The 23,447-nt window shown below is 45.1% G+C and overlaps 1 protein-coding gene across 4 annotated transcripts in view; it reads right to left on the bottom strand.

Annotated features, from left to right (window-relative positions):
• NTRK3 (neurotrophic receptor tyrosine kinase 3) overlaps positions 1–23,447 on the bottom strand; it is a gene marked incomplete at its 5' end in the record, with an annotated part of 209,275 nt that overhangs the window by 122,478 nt on the left and 63,350 nt on the right. For 3 of the 4 annotated variants that reach the window (XM_080351172.1, XM_080351173.1, XM_080351175.1), the window contains 4 exons: positions 15,445–15,547; positions 17,319–17,389; positions 18,256–18,279; positions 21,663–21,959. In XM_080351172.1, the coding sequence (XP_080207298.1) occupies positions 15,445–15,547; positions 17,319–17,389; positions 18,256–18,279; positions 21,663–21,959 (495 nt within the window). The remainder of the gene's footprint in view (positions 1–15,444; positions 15,548–17,318; positions 17,390–18,255; positions 18,280–21,662; positions 21,960–23,447) is intronic. The other variant, XM_080351174.1, reaches the window with a different exon arrangement.

Here is a 23,447-nt window from a genome sequence, read left to right as displayed (position 1 = left end):
ATTCTCCTCCACTCTCAGAATTTTCCTAACCGCTCGCCAAATCTTCCTGAAGTTCAAGTCATTGCTCTTTGTCTATTCACCTTCTGAAAACATCTCTAATCTGCCTTTTTTCCCTTTTGCTGCCTGCAGAAGGCTGTGATAGCGTATCCTCCTTCACACCTCATCTCTTCTAGCTGACACAATAACAAAGAAGTTTAATAATAATAATCTCCAACAAAGAGTGCAGTGAAAGAGGACAAGAAGCACTTATCAGCAGATGCCTGAGAGACGTCCCAGGAACATGCATCTCAAAAGACACTGAGCATATGCTTAAACTTCTCCCAAAACCCACGAGCCACTTTGGGGCAAGCCCATGCTGAACAAAGGTCATGATGGTAGTCAGTGCATATACCCCTCTCGGCGAGGAAGATGCTCAGGACAGCATTTCAGGATGCTTTTATTCTAAGTATGTTTCTATCTTTGAGTGTCCCAGCCTCCAACCAGATTTGATGGATGTCCCCAAGGCTCACTCTGCAGTCAGTGGTGAGAGACCCAGCTCCAAACACTTCTGCATCTGCCTAATGAGGAACCCACCCCTCCTGGACAGCTGGGAGGGGGTGTCTGCGGTGATTAGTCTCATTAGGCCTCTGTGAAAGCTACTCCAACATCAAACTGAAGAACTATTCAAGGCAGACTTGTTAGCAGAGGGTAAATGAAAATCCAGCCTTGGTAATTTAACAGTCTACAGGACATCATTTCTACTTGGATGGTCCTTAAATCTTGCACAGTCTGGATGGCTCATTTGGTGCCACTCACAGCAGGGAGCCCGTCTCTGTCCTGGTCTTCTCAGCAAGGCCATACAAACTTACCCACACTGAGTTACTGTGAGTAAAGCCCTTTTTCTCTAGTTAGTGAAACATTTTATTAAGCACCGTCCCCTGCTCCCATCATACATACCTCAGCATTTGTTAGATATTAAACCCAGGATTGGCAAAGGATGTTAGAGGAATTTCAGGAGGATTTGTATATTAATTCCATTTGCTACTTTTTAAACTCACAATGCTTAAAAAAATGCTTGCAAGCATGTCCTTCCCAACAGGTAGCTACTAATGAAATTATCCGTCTTATTCAGTAAATCTCAGCTGATCTGGAAGGAGCAACCCCCTGAAAAAAGTACCACTGAGGTGGTGGGGCTTGGAGCAGCTGTCACAGCTGATGAAGGCTGGAACAAAGGTGCATCACCAGATCCTCACTCCTCCAGAAGCACACACCGCATCCCCCCACCTCCCAGCACACAGGCACAAACGCAGCAAAACCCTAATCTGTGCATTTATGATATGCCCCAGAAACAGGGATAAACTACCTCAAACAAATGAGGACTGCTCATTTCTTTATCCTCTAGGAGTCAATATTTACTAGAAACATTTTCCTCAGCCTACAACTTCTAGAAGATTATGTCTTGATATCCCAAAGACTTTATTTGGTACCACGACACATTTGACCCCCTGCACCTCAACAGCTGCAGCACAAGGCACAAATGCACAAAACACTGCCTACAGTGCTCCTGCTCACTCAAAACACATGCAGAAGGGTACACACCTATTTCCAGGCTTGGGGCTGATGAGTTAAAGTTCAAATCTTCAGTTCCACAGTAAAATTCAGGCAGGTGCTGAGATAATTCAGTTGAACTTGATCTGAGCACGATGGAGATGTGAGCAGTTCCCCCTGCTCTGCACCAGCATGGAATGGCTTTTGGCTCCAGAGAGATGGGTTTGTGTATTTTTCTCTGTTTTTGTTGCTACCTGATGGAGACAGTTGTATGTACACTCTCGATAATTTAAACTGACAGAGCTGTGCTGGACTCAGTTTCAACCAAACCTCTTTGTTAAGGCACCATGCTTCAGTAAAAAGTTTAAAGGACTGCGGAATGCTCAGCGGAGCCACGTCCATGAGTCATGCATCTCCCATAGCTACTGTCCTTACCAGACAAATTAAGAGAAATCAAGATTCAGCCGCCAACTTCCAATCTCCCACACTGCTAACCGAAATGGGAGACGCTCGCTGCTCCCTCCTCCTGCCTTCCCCATTCACACCCCGAAAAAAGACGCAAGCACTGCCTTCCCTCCCTCTCCACCGCTCAAGGTATGCCAGCACACTTAGGAAATCATTAGCACAAATTCCAGGCAAGATTATTTATCCTTAAAGAGCTTGCCCGACAGCAAATCTCTCTCCAGCCACTCTTGGGCTCTGCAGCTCAGTGCAGATGAATAGGCACTTAGTGCCAGCTACTAACAGCTTCATAAAGCATTTTCCTACCTTTATTCCCTCATGATATCAGTGCACACACATGTGAACACACACACTTGTGGTCTCCATGCACAAAGCCCTCAGAGAGAGGAGTTTCCTTCTTCTCTACTTGTTTTGGTAAGGGTGACATGAAACATTAATCTGTCAAGTGTGTGCCTGGGCTGCTGCATTGCCTCTCCCTTATCCTTCCACATCTTAATTTCTCCTCATCTTCCACCTGCAAACTTCACAACACCTTTGCACATTGCAAAGCAGCACACGGTCCAAAATGTGCTGCAGATGGTGATGGTGCAGGGGTCATAAATGTATATTTATGTTATTTGTGATGGTGTGGGGATCATGGTTTTAAACTACAGGAGAGGAGCCTCAGGCTAAATATAAGAAATAAATGTTTTTACAGCGAGGGTGGTGAAACACAGGAACAGGTTGTTTAGAGAGGAGGTAGATGCCACATCCCTGGAGACATTCAAGGCTGGACAGGACTCTGAGCAACATGATCTGGGTGAAGATGTCCCTGCTCATTGCAGGGGGTTGGACTAGATAACCTTAAACGTCCCTTCCAACCCAAACTATTCTATGATGAAGTTTTCAGAAGACATGTGTGCCACAAAAGAGAGCTCGTAACTCCCGAAGCATGCGGAGATATGTACATGCCAGCTTAGCAATGATATCTAAAAGTAAAATACTCAGAAATGGCTCCTGTGAAAAGCTCTCAAGGGCTGGGTTCAAGACTCTGCTAAGAACGCTGTTAAAGAACCTGTAAGTTATCACAGATTTGCACAAAACCTGACAGCATTGAGAACCACATATGCTTAAAAAAAAGTAAAACCTGATCCAGGGAAAATGTATAGATTTTTCCCACTGGTTGGAAATGAGGATTTAACGTCAAAAGCACAGTTTCAGGCAGCACACTGCCTTCCCTGCCTGCATCCTAGGGGGGTTTGAAAGGCCAATATCAAAGCAGGATGTTTCACCATGGGTCACAGTAGGGCAACCAGGAATTTCAACTAAGGTACTTTTTGCAAAAAAGAGGGCTTACACAGCTCTTCTTTTAACAAAAAGCAGAATGCCATTCCTTTTTGGCAGGTTAACAAAAAGCCTGCCCAAACAGCTGGTCCCAAAACCACCAGCTGAAATCCCAGTGATGTCCTGGCAGGAGCATACCCAAGAGAGATGTTCTTTGTTGAGGCATCTCTAAACCTAGTATAGATTCTGGCTTCTCTGTTGGGATGCACATGAGAGGGAGCAATTTTTTGCTGTGACCTGATCACAGCAAGTTCAGCAGAACTTAAATCAATATTTTTACCCATGCATAACAAAAGGTAGGAAGGCGCCCTGATGTACTTTTACTGCTTCAGTTTTAATATGCCAGGGCTGAACATGTGCTATGCTGATGAGGGCTTTTGGCACAGGCTGACATCCCATTAACTCCCATATCATGTTAACAGACAGTAGCAGCCAAGGAGCACTACTTGAAATCTTTAAGCAGAGAGAATAAACCCAAATCAGTCCTAAATACACCAGTAGCATAATAAACTTAGAACAGAAACATAGCAAAGACTATATGTTTTCTTATGAAGACCTAAATAACAATGTAAAGAAGGGGAGGAAAATCTAAAATCCAGCTGTTCCGCAGCAGCAGAGTGGAAGGGGATTTCTGCAGACACCCAGAAGTGAGATCAGGCTGTATCTAATTTCAGTTTCTACCATGACATATCAGATGAAGGGAGATTGAGAACAGAGAGCAGATAGAAGAATTAATACTCTTTAAAAAAATAAATGAAGTGAAAGAAAAAAATGAAATAATGGTCCAAACAGCTAACTAAAGTCCTACTGGAAAATTCAGCAATATTTCCCCTCTTGATCTGCAGGGAGAGACCTGCAGCAGTCGACAGCACGATACTTAGCAAAAGCACTCAGTAGCCCAAAAGGGATGAAGTCTCATTACCAGATGCTGCTACCAATTCAATTCTGAGCAGAGAAACTTGTCAAGAAGGCAGACGTACTGTAAATCTGTAAAGACTTCTCCCTTTATATGCATGTATATGCACACATATGCAGACAACTTGCATTTGTTCTCCCAGCTGACGTGCAGAAAAAATTAATAAGCCTAACTTTAAATTTATAGTAAAAAAATCAAAGGAAATGTTAAGAAAAAAATTAAGGGCCTAAATGATAGGTGAAGAGAGAGGATGAAGCAGTTGGTCTATAAAAACAAATCAAGCTGAACTACCCTCAATGCTTTATTTTTTCCTGACTGAATTACAAAATTAGTCAATGAAGGCTGTAATATATTTGGGCTTCGTAAAATATTTGATAGTGTCTCAGAAAAAAACTTCCTTGAAAAATTAATTCAAACTGGCTTGGATATGAGCACTGTCATACAACAAAATTAATAATAACAGTAAATTTGATTTATGTGGCTCTTCCCTACTAGGGCTGGTTTGGGTGGCACAAATATGGCAAAGTGTTAAGCCTGAGAGGCTCACCATGGGGACTGGTGTTAAGGCTGTGTTTATTTAGTGTCTTAATTATTTGGAAACAAAACAAGCCCACTGAATTAGCTGCATGCCTGTTTAGGGGACAGGGTGGAACTGTAATAATTTCTGAAAGCCATCACTGATATGGTGGCTCAATGACTGAGAAGAGCTGGTTCCTTCGCACCTGCTCTGTGACCTTCTCATAAGTTGAATGACACCAAAGGCACAGAATATTACACAGGCAGCACATCCCTTAGCCAGCAAACACAGGCAGAAGAAAACTAAGATGAAAAAACTAAAGAAAAACAAGTTTTGGAGATAAATGCCCAATTTGGTGGGAGGCAGAAACCTGGAAAAGAGTCAATGTCCAAACGGGCTGGTGGTAACGTGAGGCTGTGAACAGGTGATAAGCCGGTGAGGGAGCAGGGCCACGTCCTATACAGGGACATGTCCCCATCGAGCGCTGGGGGACCCTGCACATCACACATCCTCCAGACAGCTTTCAGCAGCCGGTTCTGCAGTGCTGCACGCCAGCAGGGAAAGGGGTATCTGCCCTGCTGCGCTGCACCAGAGCCCCTGGCCAGCCACTCAGCCCTGCTGCAGCATCCCGCTGCTGTGTGCACAGAGAACTCACCGAAAACACAACCAGAGCGAAACAAAGTCAGAGAAATCAATTAAGGAATCGATAACAATAAATATTGATCCTAGACCACTATTACCTCAAAATGATGGGGTTTTTCTTTCCTTTCATAACATCAGACCTCTCTCTTTCATTTAAAAAAAAAAATAATAATAGCTTAATAGGTGACACCACACTAATTATTACCCCCACATCAATCAGAAAAAGAGCACGTTGTTGCTACAAGCACTTTGGGTAAAAGAAATGCTTTGCTTGTGCACATAAACCATGCATCTGCTGATTGAGGGAAAACTCCAGTTCTGTTTTCCTCTTCCCAAAGTGGGGCTGAAGTCAGAGTCCAGTGGAAGCACTTGAGCCCCTGGGCTGGATCCCTGGATGACATGAGTGGCTGTTGATGGGCTCCTAAGCAAGAGGTGAGCAGACCCAGGTGGCAGCTCTCGCAAAGTCCCGCAGCTGGAAGAAGAGGCAGAAATCAGCTCGTCAGGATGTGGATGCACATCGATGATCCAGATCTCTGCACTGCACGGTGAGAAACGCATCTTAGCCCAGGGGCAGCAGCAGCTTTACCTTCCTCCCCGAGTGCCGGCTACACTTAGCGTAATGATTATTAAGCCCTGTCAGCAGATATGAAACCAATGGATACAGCTCCACAGGCAAATGCTTCAAAAGCCACCGAGACGCCCCTGCTCACAGGTTTTCGTTATCCATCTGGAAAATTGTAGATGTCACAAGAGCTTTTAGAGCATCAAGATGAAATCGTCTTGTCAGCAAGAAAAGGGCCAGTTCTTCCCTGCCCTAATCCCAGCAGCTGTCTCAGTGCCACAGGCTTTTCTGCACAGGAGGCTGGTGTTGTATCAGGACACTGATGCCGGTGGTGATGGGGAGACTCGCCAGCACGCTGCCCGCCCTGGAGCTACCACGGCACCAGCAACTCAGCCCATATGTAAATCTTACTCTGAAGGAAAACAATGTTTTTCCCTTCACACTAATTCACAGCATCTCATGTGACTCTTGACTGCTGTAGGCTGGGAGGAACTTGGAGCTTTTTGGGGAAGACGAAGCATGCCCTGGGACAGAGACACAAGTTCTCTGGCACCAGCTCCTGCCATAGCTGGTTCAAGAAGAATGAGAAGCAAGCCAGAGTTTTAACCCAAAAATCAGGCAGATCCATCCATTTCCTCTGCCATATTTGTATGATTCTTCACGCTCTGTGGTTTTTGAAGCTGCATCACCACTTTGGCTTGGGTGGCAAAGGTAGACGTGGAAAAAACACCATGCCAGAGGTCATGTTTCTCAACAGAGCTCTGATCAAAAATGGCTTTTTCCTTTTCTGTGGAGAAAATCCCTCGCTGGCAACAAAGTGAGGTCTTCCAGCAAGATCAGAGGGTATCCAACAGAACCACAAAACCACCCCAGCACCAGGACATGTAGCAGGCTGGGCTGCAGCATAAGGATCCTGATGTGAAACAGTCCCTTCCAGAAGAGGCTGGTAGCTCCTGCAGATGTTGGTCTGTGGTGAAATAAAACAATGAAGAAAAGCTTTTCTGCAGCTAGCAGGTTCTGGCAGATACAGGGAGCAAAGAGGCTGTGAGACAGAGGATGACCACAAGCACCAGCTCCATGCTCTTCTCACCACAAGCCTGAGAGTAGACAAGAGATCCAGCCATATGGTCTTGTGTGCGGAGCAGAGAACACTGAAGGTTGATAACTGGGCTGGGGTGAGTTTTCATGCACTGAGCATCATTCCCAGCATGGACCTGGTCCACTTTGTGCCCCTCCGTGCCCCCTGACGGCAGCAGCATCTCATACACAGAGCCAAAGGGAGACATGTGGCCAGTTTATGTGGTCATGGTCAATGAGATCTCCTAGGTCCTTTTCCTGAACTACAAGCCCAGTTCACAGCAACAGAGCATTCTATCCTGCTCTCCTTCACCAGCCAGAGCCATGGCACCAACTGAAGACCACTGTCCCAAACAGAAACTGGTTTATAACCCTGTCCCTCAGACACAAAATATGTGAATCCAAACGTGATTTACTCCTACTGTGCAGAAAATACTACCCAGCTGCCTTGTGTACAGGCATTATCTTCTGGTCCATTGACTTTTAATAGCATAGTTGTAGATTGAAATGAGATGCCTGAGCATCACATGGGGTTCTGCATCGCTTCCACCTTCATCAACAGACGCTAAACGCTGGTGCTGATGATAGAGTTTTTGAGGGCTGTCCAGGACACAGGCAGGCTTGTTATTGCATCACAAGAAATAGAAGTTGGAGATGGAATAAGCCCATTAGATGATCAGATGCTCCAGTGCTCTTTACAATTTACTTCCACCAGTCAAAGCTTGAGCAGCCCAACTGACGTTCCCTTATTCCACTGTCTCCAAGTTTCTAGGCACTCCTTCAAGCACAATCATCCCAGGTCGAAAACCAAGCAGCACCATTCCCTTCCTTTTCTACGTTTGCTGTCACAGCTCCCAAACACTGCTCTTGTCAGTCCCGCTGTTTAAATCACAGTTACCTGTCCCCTGACCAAAAGCAAAGCTCTCCTGCTCCAGGGTTTAAGGACAGTGTCAGATCTCAGCCTGACTGGTTAAACACTGCATGAATGAATGACAATCCTACCGCATGTCACGAGGAAGAAGAGGTGATGACCTCACCAAGGACATCCTCCCAGAGGACCATTTATCAGCATTAACAGTAGCAAAATCTTTTTCAAAGAATAATTGGACAACTGCGGTACAGACCAACTACAATTAAAATAATAATTAGAGGCTTTTGCTTCTTTCCACACTGCCCTGCACCTTATTAAAACCACATCAAAGTTGACAGTTGTTTGGTTGTTGGCCGCTTTCTGAGAGGCACAGGAGAGAGTGCACGGGATGTAAAGCTCATGGAGGTGATCTCGCTTCATCAGATTAATCACACTGGTTAAAAAAAATAGCCTGTCCTGCTGTTATGTGGTACCTGTTCTGGAGATACACAGAATTATTCTGGCTCTGTGCTGTCAATAGAGTAGATTTCACTAAGCAAAGCCACGTGAAACAGGCAGACACCATCAGATCAAGCAGTAGACAGAGGCTGGAGCTGCAGAGGCAAGGAGTTCACATCACACTGAATCACAGGTAAGTTGAGCGTCACTGAGGCAGCTTTTGACACCACAATGTAAGAACCACTTGTGAAAGTTCATGATGAGACACCTGCAAACACAACTGCCCCGGACAAACACTGACTGTGCCAAAGGGCTCATTTGGAGCAAGTGTAGCACCCGTGGGTCCAGCACCTGGCTGCTGACCAGAGCAAATAAGTGCACCTGTGAGCAAGGGAGGTCACGCATGGGGAGGAAGACCCTGCAGGAACATGGTGTGAAGGAGGCTGAAGGCTTCTCAGGTCACCTGAAAACTACCAATCTGACTTTTTTTTTTAAACTGCTTTTAGTAGTTGCCTAAAATAGACACCTTGGTATTGTAAAAGCCACTGAAATAGATAATGGCCGGTCAGTGCACTTCACATTGCCTTTATAAATAACCTATTAATACTTCTGGGAGTGGGAAAATGTTTTATTTCTAGATATAAATAAGTCCTGATGTCTTGCTAACCATTTATCCTGCAGGGTCATTGGATGCATCTCTCCAGCCAAAGGTGACTCCTTGCTCCTTCAGGCAGCACCAAGCAAGGCACCATTCCATCTTTGAAAGCTTTCACTGAACTAAAACCACACCTGGGACCAAAGGACAAAGGCTGTCAGCATTAACTGATGGTGTGAGAGATGATCAGCCTTTGGAGAGAGGAAAGGCAGATGCAGGTGCCTTGTTACAGCACCCCAGAGGAAAGGTGGCATCTCTCAAGGTTCACCAAGAAGCCCAGGGCTGCAGAGCAGCTTTCCCTTGTTGCCACCATACCGGTTAGGGACTGCATGGCTTAGCAGAGGATGAGGCACTTATTAGTTCCAAGAGCTTTATGCTTTATCACCTTGAAGGCACTAAATTAATAAATAAATATCACAGCTTGCACTTCAGCAGCGTATAAACAGGCATTTATAGAAAGAAGCCCAGATGAAACCACATGCCCTTTCAATCCACTTCCTAGGCAAAGAAAACCAAGTAAGATTGAGCACAAGTAGTATATCAAGGGGCTTTTCAAACAAACAGAAGGATACCAACAAGGAAAAGCCCTGACCTCCAACCATCCCACATGGTGTCTCTGCCCACGTGTTTCAGGGTGTTTAGCCCCTTGGCACCGCTGGTCTCTGCTCATCACACACCCAGGCTTAAAGAAAGCAACGGGCTTCCATTTCCAGTCCTTTAGCATGGCTCTCCATACATCCCTGAGATGCCGTCATTAGCCATGGTTTTTAATGTATGCTTGTTTCTCCCCCATAGCAATGCCCCGCCAGTCAATATCACTTTGGTGTCTCCTTCTTCCTGCTCCCGCTACATGGCAGGGTCCCCAGAGGATGAAATGAAAGGGCCCTAATCACACATTTCTCCTGAGTAACTCACCCTTAAGGTGTAGGCTCTCCAAGCTGCAGAGTGTTTGTTCTTTCCTATACAGTCATGAACAAATAATCAGAGAAAAACAAGTCATGCATGATTATAGCCAGGCTTGGCTAAAGCAACATGGGTCAGAATTAAGCCTCATCTGAAAGGTAGGTCATAGCCTTTGTATACATTTTTTTTTCCCTTAAAGCTGCCGTGACAATTGCATGATGAAGAAGAAAAAAAAAAACAAAACAAAACAACAAAAAACCAAATCAACAAAAGCAAAAAGCCAGGCACCCAAGATATCTTTGCAGGAGCTGGCCCTCTTGAATCAGAACCCTAGCACTGTTCTGCAATTGCCTCAGTGGACAGTTACCATCTGTTTATGGAAAAAAAATGTTAATAACCCCCAATCATAATCAAATAGGCAACCACTTTACTTTAAGTACCTATTAACTAATGTTAAATTACAATGGAACAGCTCTGCAAGTACTTCTGACATCCACATGCACATCAGCACTGCCAGCACTTTGATCGGCGCTATTAGAACAAATACCAAATGAACTGATAGTGATGCGATTCCTCAAACATTACAGAAAGCGTGGGCTGTATTTATTTACTGTTCTTTCATTTTTCCCCACCTCCTTGTTGTTTCTGACTATTCAGAAAGAAAATATGTATATGCCTGTGTACAGACGTATGCAACACCCACCACAACAGACCCTACAAAAGACTGGTCCCCTGTATTTTGTTTTCCTGTTTGAGGATGAGCTTTTATATGGATTCTCTGATGCCCAGAAAGGCTCAAGGCTTTTCCCTCAGTGGGGCATCACCCAAGCTGTCAACCTCTATTTAGCCCCTGCTATTTCCAGGATGCCTATAAGGGCATCTCTAAGTTCTTCCTCCCTCTTCTCTGGGTGGAACCAGCCAGCAGATACAAAAGCTGCAGCAGAGAAAGGGAAAAACCAGGCAGGCAGAGCTGGACACACAAGCTTGCACGCACACAGAGAGGCAGCATGACCACACGCCTTATTTCTTTAGGAAATCAGATTAAAAAGCAATCGACTCTTTGCCAACTATAACCAAGTCTGAACCATTAGCTGGCACTGTCTCTACTCGAAGAAGAAAACCTCTTTTGGAGAATGCAAGTAGTTTTTCATCTCAGAGTCTGGAAAATAGTTCATCTCAGCAAAACAACAACTGCTCTTGTTTCTGGATTTTCTCTAGCATCTTTCTTTCTGTATAGCTGCAAATTCAATTTTTTTGGTTTTTTGGTAATTGTGCAGCATCACAATGAATAAAACACAAAATTGTGCATGAGTACACATCCTTCATCCCAATGTACTTCCAAATGTTATAGAAAACAAGTAGAAGGAGTATATCAACTCCATCAACTTCAGTATTTACATGGCCTCCATCACCGTGCCATCCAAACATTTTGTTAGTCTCAGGACTTCATGTCATTATTATTGCTTCATGAAATTTCATCTTTGTTAGTCCCGGGACTTGTGCATGGCTTTTTTGTTATATTGTGAAATTTCATTTCCTGTCATCTGCTGGGAAGACTCAGGTTTATGAGGCTTGCGGTGACAAGCCTGACCCCAGAAGGTGAGCTGTAAACTCCTTCACCTCCATTGGGCAGTCAGGGAACACGGGACACCAGAGCCAGAGCAAGTGACAACTGAGCGCAGAATACTAGACTCCCTGCTCCCATATGGTCTATCCCACCTGTAAATCTCACTCCCCTGGGACACAGCAATACACCCTGACTCCCAATTCCTTGCTCTATTAGATCCTGTTCTTCCCACAAGGCTTTAAAAAGCATCTCAGCTCCCTCTGGATACATCACCCTTTAGCAAACAGTTGCAGCCCATGCTTGAGCCTTCAATGCTTCTCAGTTTTCACATTCACCTTTCCCAGTGGTTCCCCCTCCACTGCCTCTGTGTCGCCCATGTAACGCCACATTTCACAAAAAGGCACTTTGTTTGCCATTTTCCTGCTCCCTCCAACACCCCGCTCCAGTGATCCCAAAGCCGCTTCAGCCCACCCTTCTCTCCCCCCAGCTACAGGAGCCAAAGTTGACAGGCGGCCAGAAAGGGGATCTGACCTTCTCCATCCCCTGTTAATGAACATTCTCTCCAGAGGGAGCAGGGAAAGGCGAAGGGGATGGCACGGAGCCAGCCTCCGCAAGCTCAGCCGAGGGACGCCAAGGAGCCGGGAGCGCAGCACGTCACAGCCCCTTTCACAAGGAGCTTTTGTTGATGCCACCGCTCCAGTCTGCCGACTGAGCGCTTGGCAGCGCAGGCTTTTCCACCACTTGGCTGCTGGCTGGATCAGTAACCGGGTCATAACCAGAGCAGCAGCTCTGCCAGGACTCTCGTGCAATGCTCCAGTGCTACCAGCCAGGAGAGGACAAATGTGGACACACCAACCTCTCTTAGTCCTCCCCCAGCACATGTGCCCTGAGACACAGTGACTTTATTTTCAGCAAAAGCTGGACACTTGACAGTCCTTTAATCTGCTTTTGAGCCTGGTGGGTAACCCAAGGGGACTTTCCAGCCCAACGTGTCATCCAACTTTGTCATTCCAAGTCCACCTCTCTACAAGATAAACCATCTGCTTAGCGCTAGGAGCCACAGAAGGAAAAAGATGTGCTCAGAGAGACTCACGAGGTGCTTTGGGTAACATGTCCAACATGAGCACACAATGTTCTGCGTCCATGACAAAAACAACAGGAAAAACCTGCTCCTGAAGGCCTGCCAAGATAGGATTTCAACAACAAGTGGCAATATATCAGCTGGCAACGAAAAGCTCCTGATTCAGGGAGTGATGCACTTCCCCAGAAATACTCAGGGTTTGGATTTTTGTTCTTAATAAATGATAACATGATGGATGCTGCACAGGATGGCTCCTACCCAAGAATTAACTGATAATGAGGGACCCAGAGGAACGTGCCAGCTAAAGGAGATTTGGAGGTTGTTGCCAGCTCCACTGTCCTGTATCAGGTGTCAGAATAAGGTAGGACCTGTTTGTGAACCCCTGGAAGAGCAGCTCAGGACCACTTAGTTTAAGTGATTTGACAATCTGGAGAAAGGCATCACCTCATGAGCAGAAAATGTCCAGGGAAGAGGAAAGGAACAGCAGCCTGTTAGTGAAGCGAAAGAGGAGATGCCAGGGAAAGATGCATCAAGCACAAACACAAGTTTCAAGGTATCTTTGCCAGTTTGGGACCAACTGCAACAGCTGAGACCCTAAAGCAACCAAGGGAGAGAGTAAAGCTCTGGACACATGGACCTGCAGAGCAGCAAGGAAGGAAAGTTTAGAAATTGTATTTTGTAAAGCTTGCAGGAGGCTGTGACATTTCTTGAGGGGGTGAGAAATAAATTAGCTACAGCTGCCAGGGCAGGCCATAGCCAGGGTCCCACCAAGCATCCCAGCCACTGCAGGTGAATGGAAGAGTTGCCTTTGTGTTGTGGATGAAAGTGGTGAGGTTCAGGTAGAATGCCTGATGCAAAGAAGGGAGATCCAGGCTAAAGATGCTAAGCTTGGTGGTGTGACAGTAATGCCACGGCTAAGGAAAAAAGTGCAGGCAGAGACACCAGGGAAAAGCAGAAGGCTCAGAGCAAGTAAGGCCATGTCCTAGGGAGACTGTCCACAGGGGAGGAGGATCTGCAGCCTCCAACAGGGAGTAGAGCTTAGGCAAAATGAATAGGTGCCCATGCCCATGGTGGTGTTTATGACATCTATGACTTTACTAAAGAGCTATCTCCCCGGTTCTAACTGCATATTTAATTTCTGTCAACTCCATCTCTCCAAGGCATGTAATGAAAAAAACTTTTAGAAACTCTACAGGGTTGTGGTTTCATATCAGAGTTGGAAGAAATACAGAACAGTGAGGACAGCAGGTTCTTCTGGCTATACATTTTAGCCTTCCAAAAACTGCAGACACAAAGGCCAATCAACAGCACCCCTCTGGCTTCCAGAAATTCAGAATATCCACTAACATACTTATCCAAACGCCTCTGAATATGTACACACATCTGTTCACCAAGACTGGTTACTCGCAAAGTTCACTCCTCCTTGATTCTTCCATTAGGGTCAGAAGTTTCTTTGCCTTTTCATATTTGTATCTCTAGGCCCCATCAGTGGCAAAGGCCCAAGCACATCCAAAGTGTTCTAACATATCCCTCCAGAAGGCACGTAACTTCATCCCAGTTTTACAGATGGGGAAATTAAAGCAGAGACAGAGGTTAAGACAGCTAATTGCCGACGGACACTAAGTGAGTCAGTGGAAGAGCTGGGAATTTATCCCAGGAACCGTGTTTTCTATTTCTCTACTCCACCCACCAGTCAGTATACCCTAACAGATGGTTCTTATCATTGGACATACGGACTAAATATTGCTAAGTTGGTGTAGAAGATTTGCTATTTAATTAAATGTCCTGTCTTCCATCTCCATAGGATGCATAGGGGAAACTCCAGCCAGAATCCCATCTGGACACACTCAGGAAATGTCTTTGTAAAAGCAAACAAAGCCCTAGAAATGTTCCCAAACCCCTCAACCTGCCCTGCAATGCAGAACCCAGCAAGGCCAGGAAATAGGCTGCAACTCAGAAGCCTTGGAAGAAGCCCATGTTTGTCAAAGTCTGGCTTCAAATGGTGTATGTATGAGCCACCAATTAGGCTGGGAACTACTTTGTCATGTGAAGGCTCTTCCTCCAGCCTCCACTGGGCACCACCAACGCTGCCCAACTGGAGATATCAGCAGAGTCACAAAAAGCAGATGGCACAGAGTCATCCTACTTTCTCCTGGCATTGGCTCTGTCACATCACAGTGCTGGTGAGACAGAGAGACCAGTTCTGCTCGGCAAACATCAGATGCCTTTCTGCTTTCTGTAACTACCAAGGACATTTGAAATAGTTCCTAAAGTGGTTATTCACAAGACAGAGGAGGAAACCTTCCAACACAGAGGCAGCAGAAAAAGACCTTCCACATCACTGAAAGACAGGTCAGCAATTGGTTTCCCAGTATAGACATTACAAACTTACAGCAGTGTCTCTGTCCCCATTCACAGACAGGCACAGAATGGGTGCACCTGCCTTTCCAACAGAACCCAAACCGATTGCCCATTCTCCTGTTCCCCCCCTCACACCCTGTGCTATGCACTCAGTGTGACATAAGGAGAAGCTCAGGTGTCACCAGGTCTGCAAATAAAGATCTCATCCAAGAACATGCTGTCCTAAATACAATTGCCTCAATACATGGCTGGAGGGAATAAGCTTAAAGTTCTTCTGGGCAACCTGCAGATGCAGTTATGTACTGATAAGTAAAACCCACAAATTTCTGCCCAGCAGGAGCACATACAGATGAGAACCATCAGTTCGTACCATTTCCGTTACTCTCTCAACAAACAGAAGTGGGCTGGACAATGTTCTCTTCAGAAGGCTTTGCCCCAATACTGATAATGTAGGAATAAACCACAACACCTTTCCACGTGTGCTATAAGAGCTGGGCAATCCTGGAAGGTGCCTCCTGCTAGAGGAAAGCGACTGCACGTACCTTTCATCCCAAACTTGGACCGTCGGCCATACTTGTTGATCATAATAAAGAGGACGACCAAGAGGACACAAGCAAAAGCTGCCAGCCCAACCGCTATGGAAACCTGAAAGGCAAAAACTATAGAGTCAAGACAGAGGAATTTAGGAGTCTAGATTGGAACTACAGCACCTCTTTGCCCGGTTAACCTTTTTTTCAGGCTCATACCATCTGCTGCAGCCCTGTGAATATCAGCTGTAGAGGAAAATAACAGTGAAAGCAAAGGGCTCTGGCACAGCTTGGAAGCATCACCAGCTGTTTGCAGGACTGGGAGGTTTGGGATCTCCCTGTCAGCACCAGTTGTCCCCAGCCTCTCACTCCACACATCTGCAGGGAAGGAGAACCTCTGCCCCAATATCTGGGCTGTCCCTCCACTGCACCACATCATGAGCCTCCATTTGTGACATCACCACTGCGCCGTGATGTCACAACAATCAAGCTGTACCAACCAGAGCTGGGAACACACAGGAGCAGCACAAAATTACTTAGAAAGACCAACTCTGTCTCAGTCCAAACATCCCTCAGGACAAAGGAGGAGGGAAAATAACACACCACAAAAAGAAAACAGAAGGAATTAAGTAGAATTGTGGCTTTTTTTTTTCCCAAAACCATTTAGTTTTTCTAAAGCTTCTAATAGTTCCCTGTTTATTATAAGTAGTAAATATTTATACCATAACACTATCCGGATTCCTTCAATGGAACTGTAGTTCCACTGTATCAGTGTACATGCGGAGGAAAGAAAACCTCCTTGCCCTAAAGGGCTTACAATCTCAGGCTTATATTAATATTTATGAATATTTATGCCTTCAGGTCCTTGCTCAAGATACTTTTATTGCATTGATGTAAACAACAATTTCTTTGGCATTTGTCCAATTGTTCTCCTGTACTGGGTCTTGTGATGCATTTTGACTTTGTTTCCTTTTACAAAACTGTATTCTGCTATAATAGAAAATACATCATTTAACCAAGAAAATGTAATTTCATTTTTCAGTCCTTTTCCCTGCCCTTGATACATTAGCTACAATATTTTAATTTTTTTTTATTTTACCACACTCTATTTTCACCCCCTTGCTTGTTTTCTGTGCTTTATATTTAATAATCAGTGCACATTATTACTCCAGTCTCACTGTTCAAAGCTTTCACTTCAGTTATAGAACATTTTCAATTGGATGAGATCTGAAACCAAGGTGAATTGAGGGGTTTTTTTCCATTCTGTTAACACCTGGTGGATTTCAAGATCTTAAAACTTTCACGGAATTAGAGCAATTGTGTAACATGTTATTTATTTCCCCCCTCAATACTTATACACAATGTTTTTTGCTTTTTCTACCTGAATTCTGTAGGAGAAAGACAATGTTGAGATCGGATAAGCCATAGGCTTTGTTTCTTTTTTCATTTTTGGCATGCCCTACAGAGCAGGAGTGAGGGCAAACGGGCACTCACAAAATTGAACCAAGCTAAATCCAAGTCCCTTCACAGGGCTAAACTTAACAGCTCAATAACAGCATGAAACACACGATTGCCTGTTTGTTTGTTCTCTGGGTGCTGCCTTTTTAGAGTGAGAATTTCTGACCCTGCCAGCAGCAAGTTCACAGGACACCTTATTTTCAAAGAGCTGCCTGGTTCCATACTGCAGACTCAAGAGGATCAGATGGTTCATGTCAGTATTTTACTTGTCTGACACAAGCCACAAAATCCTTCTGATTGTTGTCTTGAGTCATAAAGAGAGAGATTTTTCCTTGCAAAAATCTCAAAACAGCACAGGAATGTAAATACTGAGTCACCAATAAAAAGAAATGCACGTAAAACAGTTCTGTAGTGAAGAGGACAGGACTCACCCCAAAAGTGTCCTCCTCTGGTTTGTGGGTCACAGTGATCGGTGGGGTGGGACTCACTTCATAATCACCAACTGAAACCAAAACACCAAAGACAGAAGATTCAAAGCGGCTGCCATGGGACTCCCAAGGCACCAGCACATCCCCAATGGCAGCGCCTGACTAACAAGATCCAAGTCACCCCTAACAAAATCAGCCATCAGGGAGTTCCCTGTGCACATGAGCAGAGAAAACACAGACCAGGACAACTCTGATGTCCCTCCAGCCTTATAAATGAGAAACATTTGGGTGTCTGGTGTCCTTGGGTGGGTGGCCTCCACCACTGAGCCATCTTCTAGAGTTTTCAGAAATCTACTGGGCTAAGTAGGGTTAAAACACAAGACTGACTCCAGCAGAACTTGACCCAAAGAATCAATTACTTGGATGCTTGGGTTGTTTGGGGTTTTTTTGGTGGGGGGGTGTGAGGGAAGAAATAATCTATAGAGGAAATGGAGGAAACGCTACAAAAGTTGAGTCCTGCTTCTCACTCCAATCCACACTAGAGAATATGTTGTAAATGGGCCGTGACACCCAAATACTTTGGGGATTGGCCAGCCTGCATCTAGTTAAGACCCCTTCTCCTACACCACAACCCGACTGCTTAGAGTTTTGGTAATATTTGTCTCCAGCTCTGCCATTTAGGACCAAAGACTGTCATTTTCACTATAGGACCTTCTTCAGGGTGTCGCTAAAGGGAAATGAGCATCTCCTGAGCTTTAGAGACTGTCCAGCTCATCAGAAGCTCCCCAGTCATCTTGCTCATGCGTGGGGACACCAGGGCTTTGTGCAGCCTCTATCAATTTCCTTTTGGGTTCCTGATTTTTCCTCCAGGAGCACTGAAGTCACAGGGGGGCAGGGGAAACCACAAAACACAACACCCAAAGAGCAAGGAGACACTTACTTGAGACAAAGTTATCCGTACTTTCTGTGGAAAGGACAAAGAGAGAAGCAAGACAGTTAGCAACATAGTAAAGGGAGAGTGGTCTCATTCCCAGCCTGGCTCAGACACACTTCACCAGCCCAAAAAGCCCAGAAAACCAAAAGATTTCATATTTTCTCCTGCATGGGCAACTGTAACTGGAAATTACTGCAGGTGTGCCAGCAGGACATGCTGGATAACACGGGGTAACTGTGAGCAGCTGAAACAGGAGAGGAGGGATGTTACTGCCCTAACGGAGAACAATTAGCAGTACCCCGTACGGGAGACTTTTGAATGGTCAGGAAACAACCTTGCTTACATCAGGTGAGTAAAGGTCAACAGAAGCAGATTTTGCCCAGGGTGAAAGTCCTACAGGGACATGAATAAGCTCCCAGGAAGGAGAGTCCACCTTGGAGCAGGAGGTTAGAGATCTCATCTGGGCTCCCTCCATAGCCTGCTGAACCACTCATGAAAGCTGATGGCATCTGAAACGGACATGGGGGCTGTAGCTGTCCTAGAGCTGCCTCTCTCCCCAGCTGTCAGCCCCTCCACTGCTCCAGTCTATTCAGTAAAGCTCCGAAGGCAGCCGAGGCCTCAGATGATGAGGTCTAAAGCTCTTGGTGACACTCAGTTTACATAGCATGAGAGCAACGTCAGCTTTCAATTCACTCGCCCATGTAAGAAGTTGAGCCCGATATTAACTGGAGTTTACACAGCTTTGCTGGCAGAGGGTTCCTGGAAGGATGCTGAAACATTCATGTTGAAGTACGGGTGAGGTTTGGAAGGGAAGCATAAAACAATCCCCAGGTGACAAACACGGCTTTCCAAACCCAGGGAAAAAAACCTGAAAAAATATTTTTGTTTCAAGTCAAGCAGAAGAGTAACTTTCCTTGGCTTTCTCTAGCAAGAGGGAAGAAAAAAATAAAAAAGGAAGAAATATTTCATTTGGAGACTTTTTTTTGCTATTACAGCAGACAGAATCTAATCATAAAACTCTTCTGCTTCTACATATTCCCCTTTCTATTTTTCTCTGCTGGACTAAGAAAATTCAACAAAAACCCACACAAAGTTTTTCCCACTAAACCCTATTTTTCAAAGCATAAAACATAGCCAAGAAATTTCAGCCAACTTGAGTTCTGTGAGAAGTTCCCAAAGAACTGAACGCTCATCAAGGGGAGGTGGTAGGTATATTAACCTATGTGGATTAAATGGTAGAGACACCAGTGACAATATGCAATGAGATTTTTATCAGGAGATGACACAAATGTGTCCTGGCTCCTAAAGCCACACCATCGCAGAGAAGTGGGATATGGCATGGAGTGCATCTCCCTGCTCCCGTCCAGGTTCTAACAGCACCTTCCCCCTCCCCAACTCGGGAAGCACAATCTGGCACCAAGATGACTGGGTTTTCTAAAAACACATGGTCGCGGGTCCTTTTCTATGCTGATAGGAAGTTTTCCAGGAATTACACTTGCATTAATTAATTAAGACTAATTAATCTTATCCTGGGTAGTGGCAGCAAAAACCTTGCACATGCGAATAGCCATAGGCAATAAGCTTCTTGAATGAACCACATTGGGGAAACCTTCCATTTGTGGCATTTTCTAGGGAAATCTACCTTCAAATGGGAAATTATAAATGTCAGCTGCATTGAGTGTTAATGTCAGCTGTGACAGTGGACGAAGTAACAAACTTCAAGGAAAGTAAATTATATCCTGCATTGGGCTGACAGGGTCTGCCAGGGTGAGGAACGGCTTGGGACTTCGGATCAGAAGAAATAAAAGAAATGGGTCAGTTCTTGCTGAGAGATGGTTTGGGGTCTGTAAATACTCCACACCAACACCACATACAAGGCGTGGGTGAAGATGCACTCACAAGGGCAATATTTTACATATATTTCACACAAATGGGTTCTCCCAGAGCCTTTGACAAAAGTGGCTCTTCAAACATCAACGTGCCTTCCCACATCACAACAGAGCTCAGATCCATTTCCAAAATCAGCTTTCCGAAACAGCAGATCTGCCCCCTTTTCTGGAGGTCCAGCACCTACTTCAGAGCTGCCCCCATTTCACAGATGGGGAAATGGAGTCACGAAGGTGGGACCTGACAGAGCTGAGACTGCAAACCTATACCTCTCTGCACCCACCTACATTTGATAAGCTGCTCTTCTGCCTCGACAGCAGGAAACATAAATAGGTCAGATAGCCAAACAGGGCATCATTCTTGAAGCCTGAATATAAATTTTCCCATCCATATCAGCTCATTTGTTCGATTGTCAGATCTTCAAGGCAGAGATCTGGGGTTGCACTTATGATATTTGACCTGAAGGAAAACTCTGTGTACATATATGGTGTGATATAAATAATAAATGAGAGTTCCATTGGTATTTTTCTATATTTAGCAAACGTCCTATTTTACTGGATTTTCTTGGGCTGTAGGGGCCAATTTAGAGCTGCCACTTTCTCATGGCATCATTCCTGAAGGCAGCAGCATGCACAGATCTTAACTCCATAATGGCCAGCATGGTGTAGCAATGACAGAGAGCAGACCAAGACCCTCCATGCTCCTATAGAGCTGACAAGTCACCACAGAAGTTTCTAAAGTCTCTACTGCACTCCTCAGAGCTGAATCTTCACATCCTCAAATCTTCTGGTTGGTTGGTTTTGGTTTTTCTTGGGTTGTTTTTTTTTTCCAGTTAAGCCCTGAATCACTAGGGAGTACATCAGGGAATCCTAAACAATCAGTTAAGAAAACCCAAACTGAGGCAAAGCGACTAATTGAGCCATCGCATCTTTTGTAGACCTGTCATCTTGGAATTGCACATGTCATATTTAGAAAGAAAACAATCCTGACGCTGCTGCATCCAGCTATAATCATTTCAAACACAAGCTAAAAGAAAAAAAGGGAAGAGCTGCATCATTTTAAAGGGCTTTCCTTTCTTTAGTTTATAACTAGCAATCACATAGAAGAATACTTTCTCTGAAAAAAAATTGGGTAACCTCTGTGGTGCACCCCAGAGGAGATTAAAAATAATTGACCAAACTTGCATTCTATTCACACTGAAATCCCTACAGATCTTAAAAAAGAAAAATAAAACCTCAAACAACAACAAAAACACGCACTGCAGAACATATTACACAACCAAAATATCTACACCAGTTAGTGTCTCTCTCTCTCTGCATTAAAGAGCTGTTATGACACCAACGCACACTTGAGTAGGAGAATCACATTGGTCAGAAGAAGACTCCAGAAGTCACGTCTTACAACCTGCTGCTCGGACAAAGCCCAACTTGGGTTGACAAGGCCTTGTCTAAATGCAATGATTACTGGTGGGACCATAGTAAGACCTTTGGACTTCAAGCAACCCTAATGAGATAAACTGAACATACCTGGAAACGGCTTTTCAAGGAAATGTCCTTTGATGGTTTGGTTGGCTGAGCCCAGCTGGTTGGTGGCCACAATCGTGTAGTTGCCATTGTTGTAGTGAGTGGGTTTGTTGAAGAGCAGACAACCCTCAGACACTTCCCCTTGTTGGTAAAACTCCATGTGGATGATCTCTGTCTCCCGGAGGATCTGGCCATTGTGCAGCCAGTGAAGGGTGGGAGCTGGGTTCCCATGCACCGCAAATGCAATGCAGTGCTCCAGGTGTAGCACCGGCTCCTCCAGAGTTAGGATGCGAGGGGGATCTAGCAGAGAGAAACATGGCAGGCTCACAGCATACTTCCACCCACATCATGTCTCTGTGCACCATGGAAATTGAGATTATTGAAAACACAACCTCCAAAATCCCTGTTTCTTCTACTCTTCCCATGGATGTCTGCAAAGAAGCAGCGCTAAGCCACAGGAACCATTCCATGCTCCCCAGAAGGAGGATCTGAACCATAGCCAGCTCTCTTGGGCTTGTGAACATGGGGTACAAATTAATGACAGGGATGGTCCTTTTGCCAGCATAGAAAACAATTAAGCTTGGAGTTGCCCTGTCTATACACTTACTGCTGCTCTCCTTCCCTCAAGGGATGATGGGGAGGCTGCCTGTCCCCATTAAGGAGGACACTGATGACGTAGCACCCTTACATATGTGCAAGGTGCACCTTGGGGGCTCTCCAGTCACACTGAGCAATTCGGGATTGCATGGCTGTGGAAGCAAGCATCCCTCAGCGACTGCCTGTCCTTGCGGGTTTTGACTGCCTGAATATCCCAAAGGAGTTCCTACCCGCCAAACACCCTCCAGGGGTGTTTTAATTAAAGGGAATAGAGTGGGAGAGGGAAAAGAAAAGAAGAGATTCCACCTGCAACTTATTACATATGCATTATCTTCCCCCCAGGACTCCCAAGAGTTTAAATGTTGCCCTGCCATCACTTCTGAAACCTCATTTACAATGCCTACGTTCAAGGTCCCAAACCTCAAGGCTGACAAGGTCTGAACTAGAAAAACAGACTTTTGTGCCAATACAAAGGACAAAAAAAGATGTAGGTCTTGCCTAAAACTCTCCTTTTCCTGGTAGCATCCAGCTGCAAAGACAGTCATGAGGCATCCGCAGGGAACAAACACAATGCACCAATTTTGACCCATCTTTTGGAAAAAAGAATGAATTTTCAGGCAGTGGAGGTGGTAGAAAAAAGTGCAGAGCTGGTTGGAACTGAGCAAAATTCTCCAACCAGCACCCACCTACCCTGAACCACAAAGCCAGATCCCAGCCACCTTGTTTCACTCACAAGCCCAGATCTGCATGTGGCTTGTTCGCATCTTCCTGGCAAGGAGGATTCAAAACAGGCAGCCACCTACACGTGTATAAACCTGGATCTTTTCAGCATGAAATTACAGCCTGAGTGATGTGTCTGGGCAACAAGAGCAGAGGTAGCAGAAACTGTCAGCAGCTTAGAGGATTACACCAGTGAAAAAAGGCATTGGCATGGTGCTTTTTAAGGTGTGGAGGAAAAGATGTTAAAAGACACAGTGCAAAAAAAAAACCACCTGCTGACTAATCACCTCTGAGCTGATGTGAACTTTAATTATGTCCATTCTTCAATCCATCAATAGTACTTATTGGGAGGAAGATTAAAGTAGTAAAGCATCTGCTCTCCTCTTTCCAGTCCCCTGTGACCCTTTGTCTTTACAGTGTCTCATACACTGGACATGCAACACATGTATCAAGACCAGCCAGAATCCTGCA

The sequence above is a fragment of the Nesoenas mayeri genome, assembly GCF_963082525.1.
Source record: "Nesoenas mayeri genome assembly, chromosome: 11".
Taxonomy (NCBI): domain Eukaryota; kingdom Metazoa; phylum Chordata; class Aves; order Columbiformes; family Columbidae; genus Nesoenas; species Nesoenas mayeri.
Note: the sequence above shows the minus strand (reverse complement) of the source record. Positions and strands in the feature narration are given on the sequence as shown.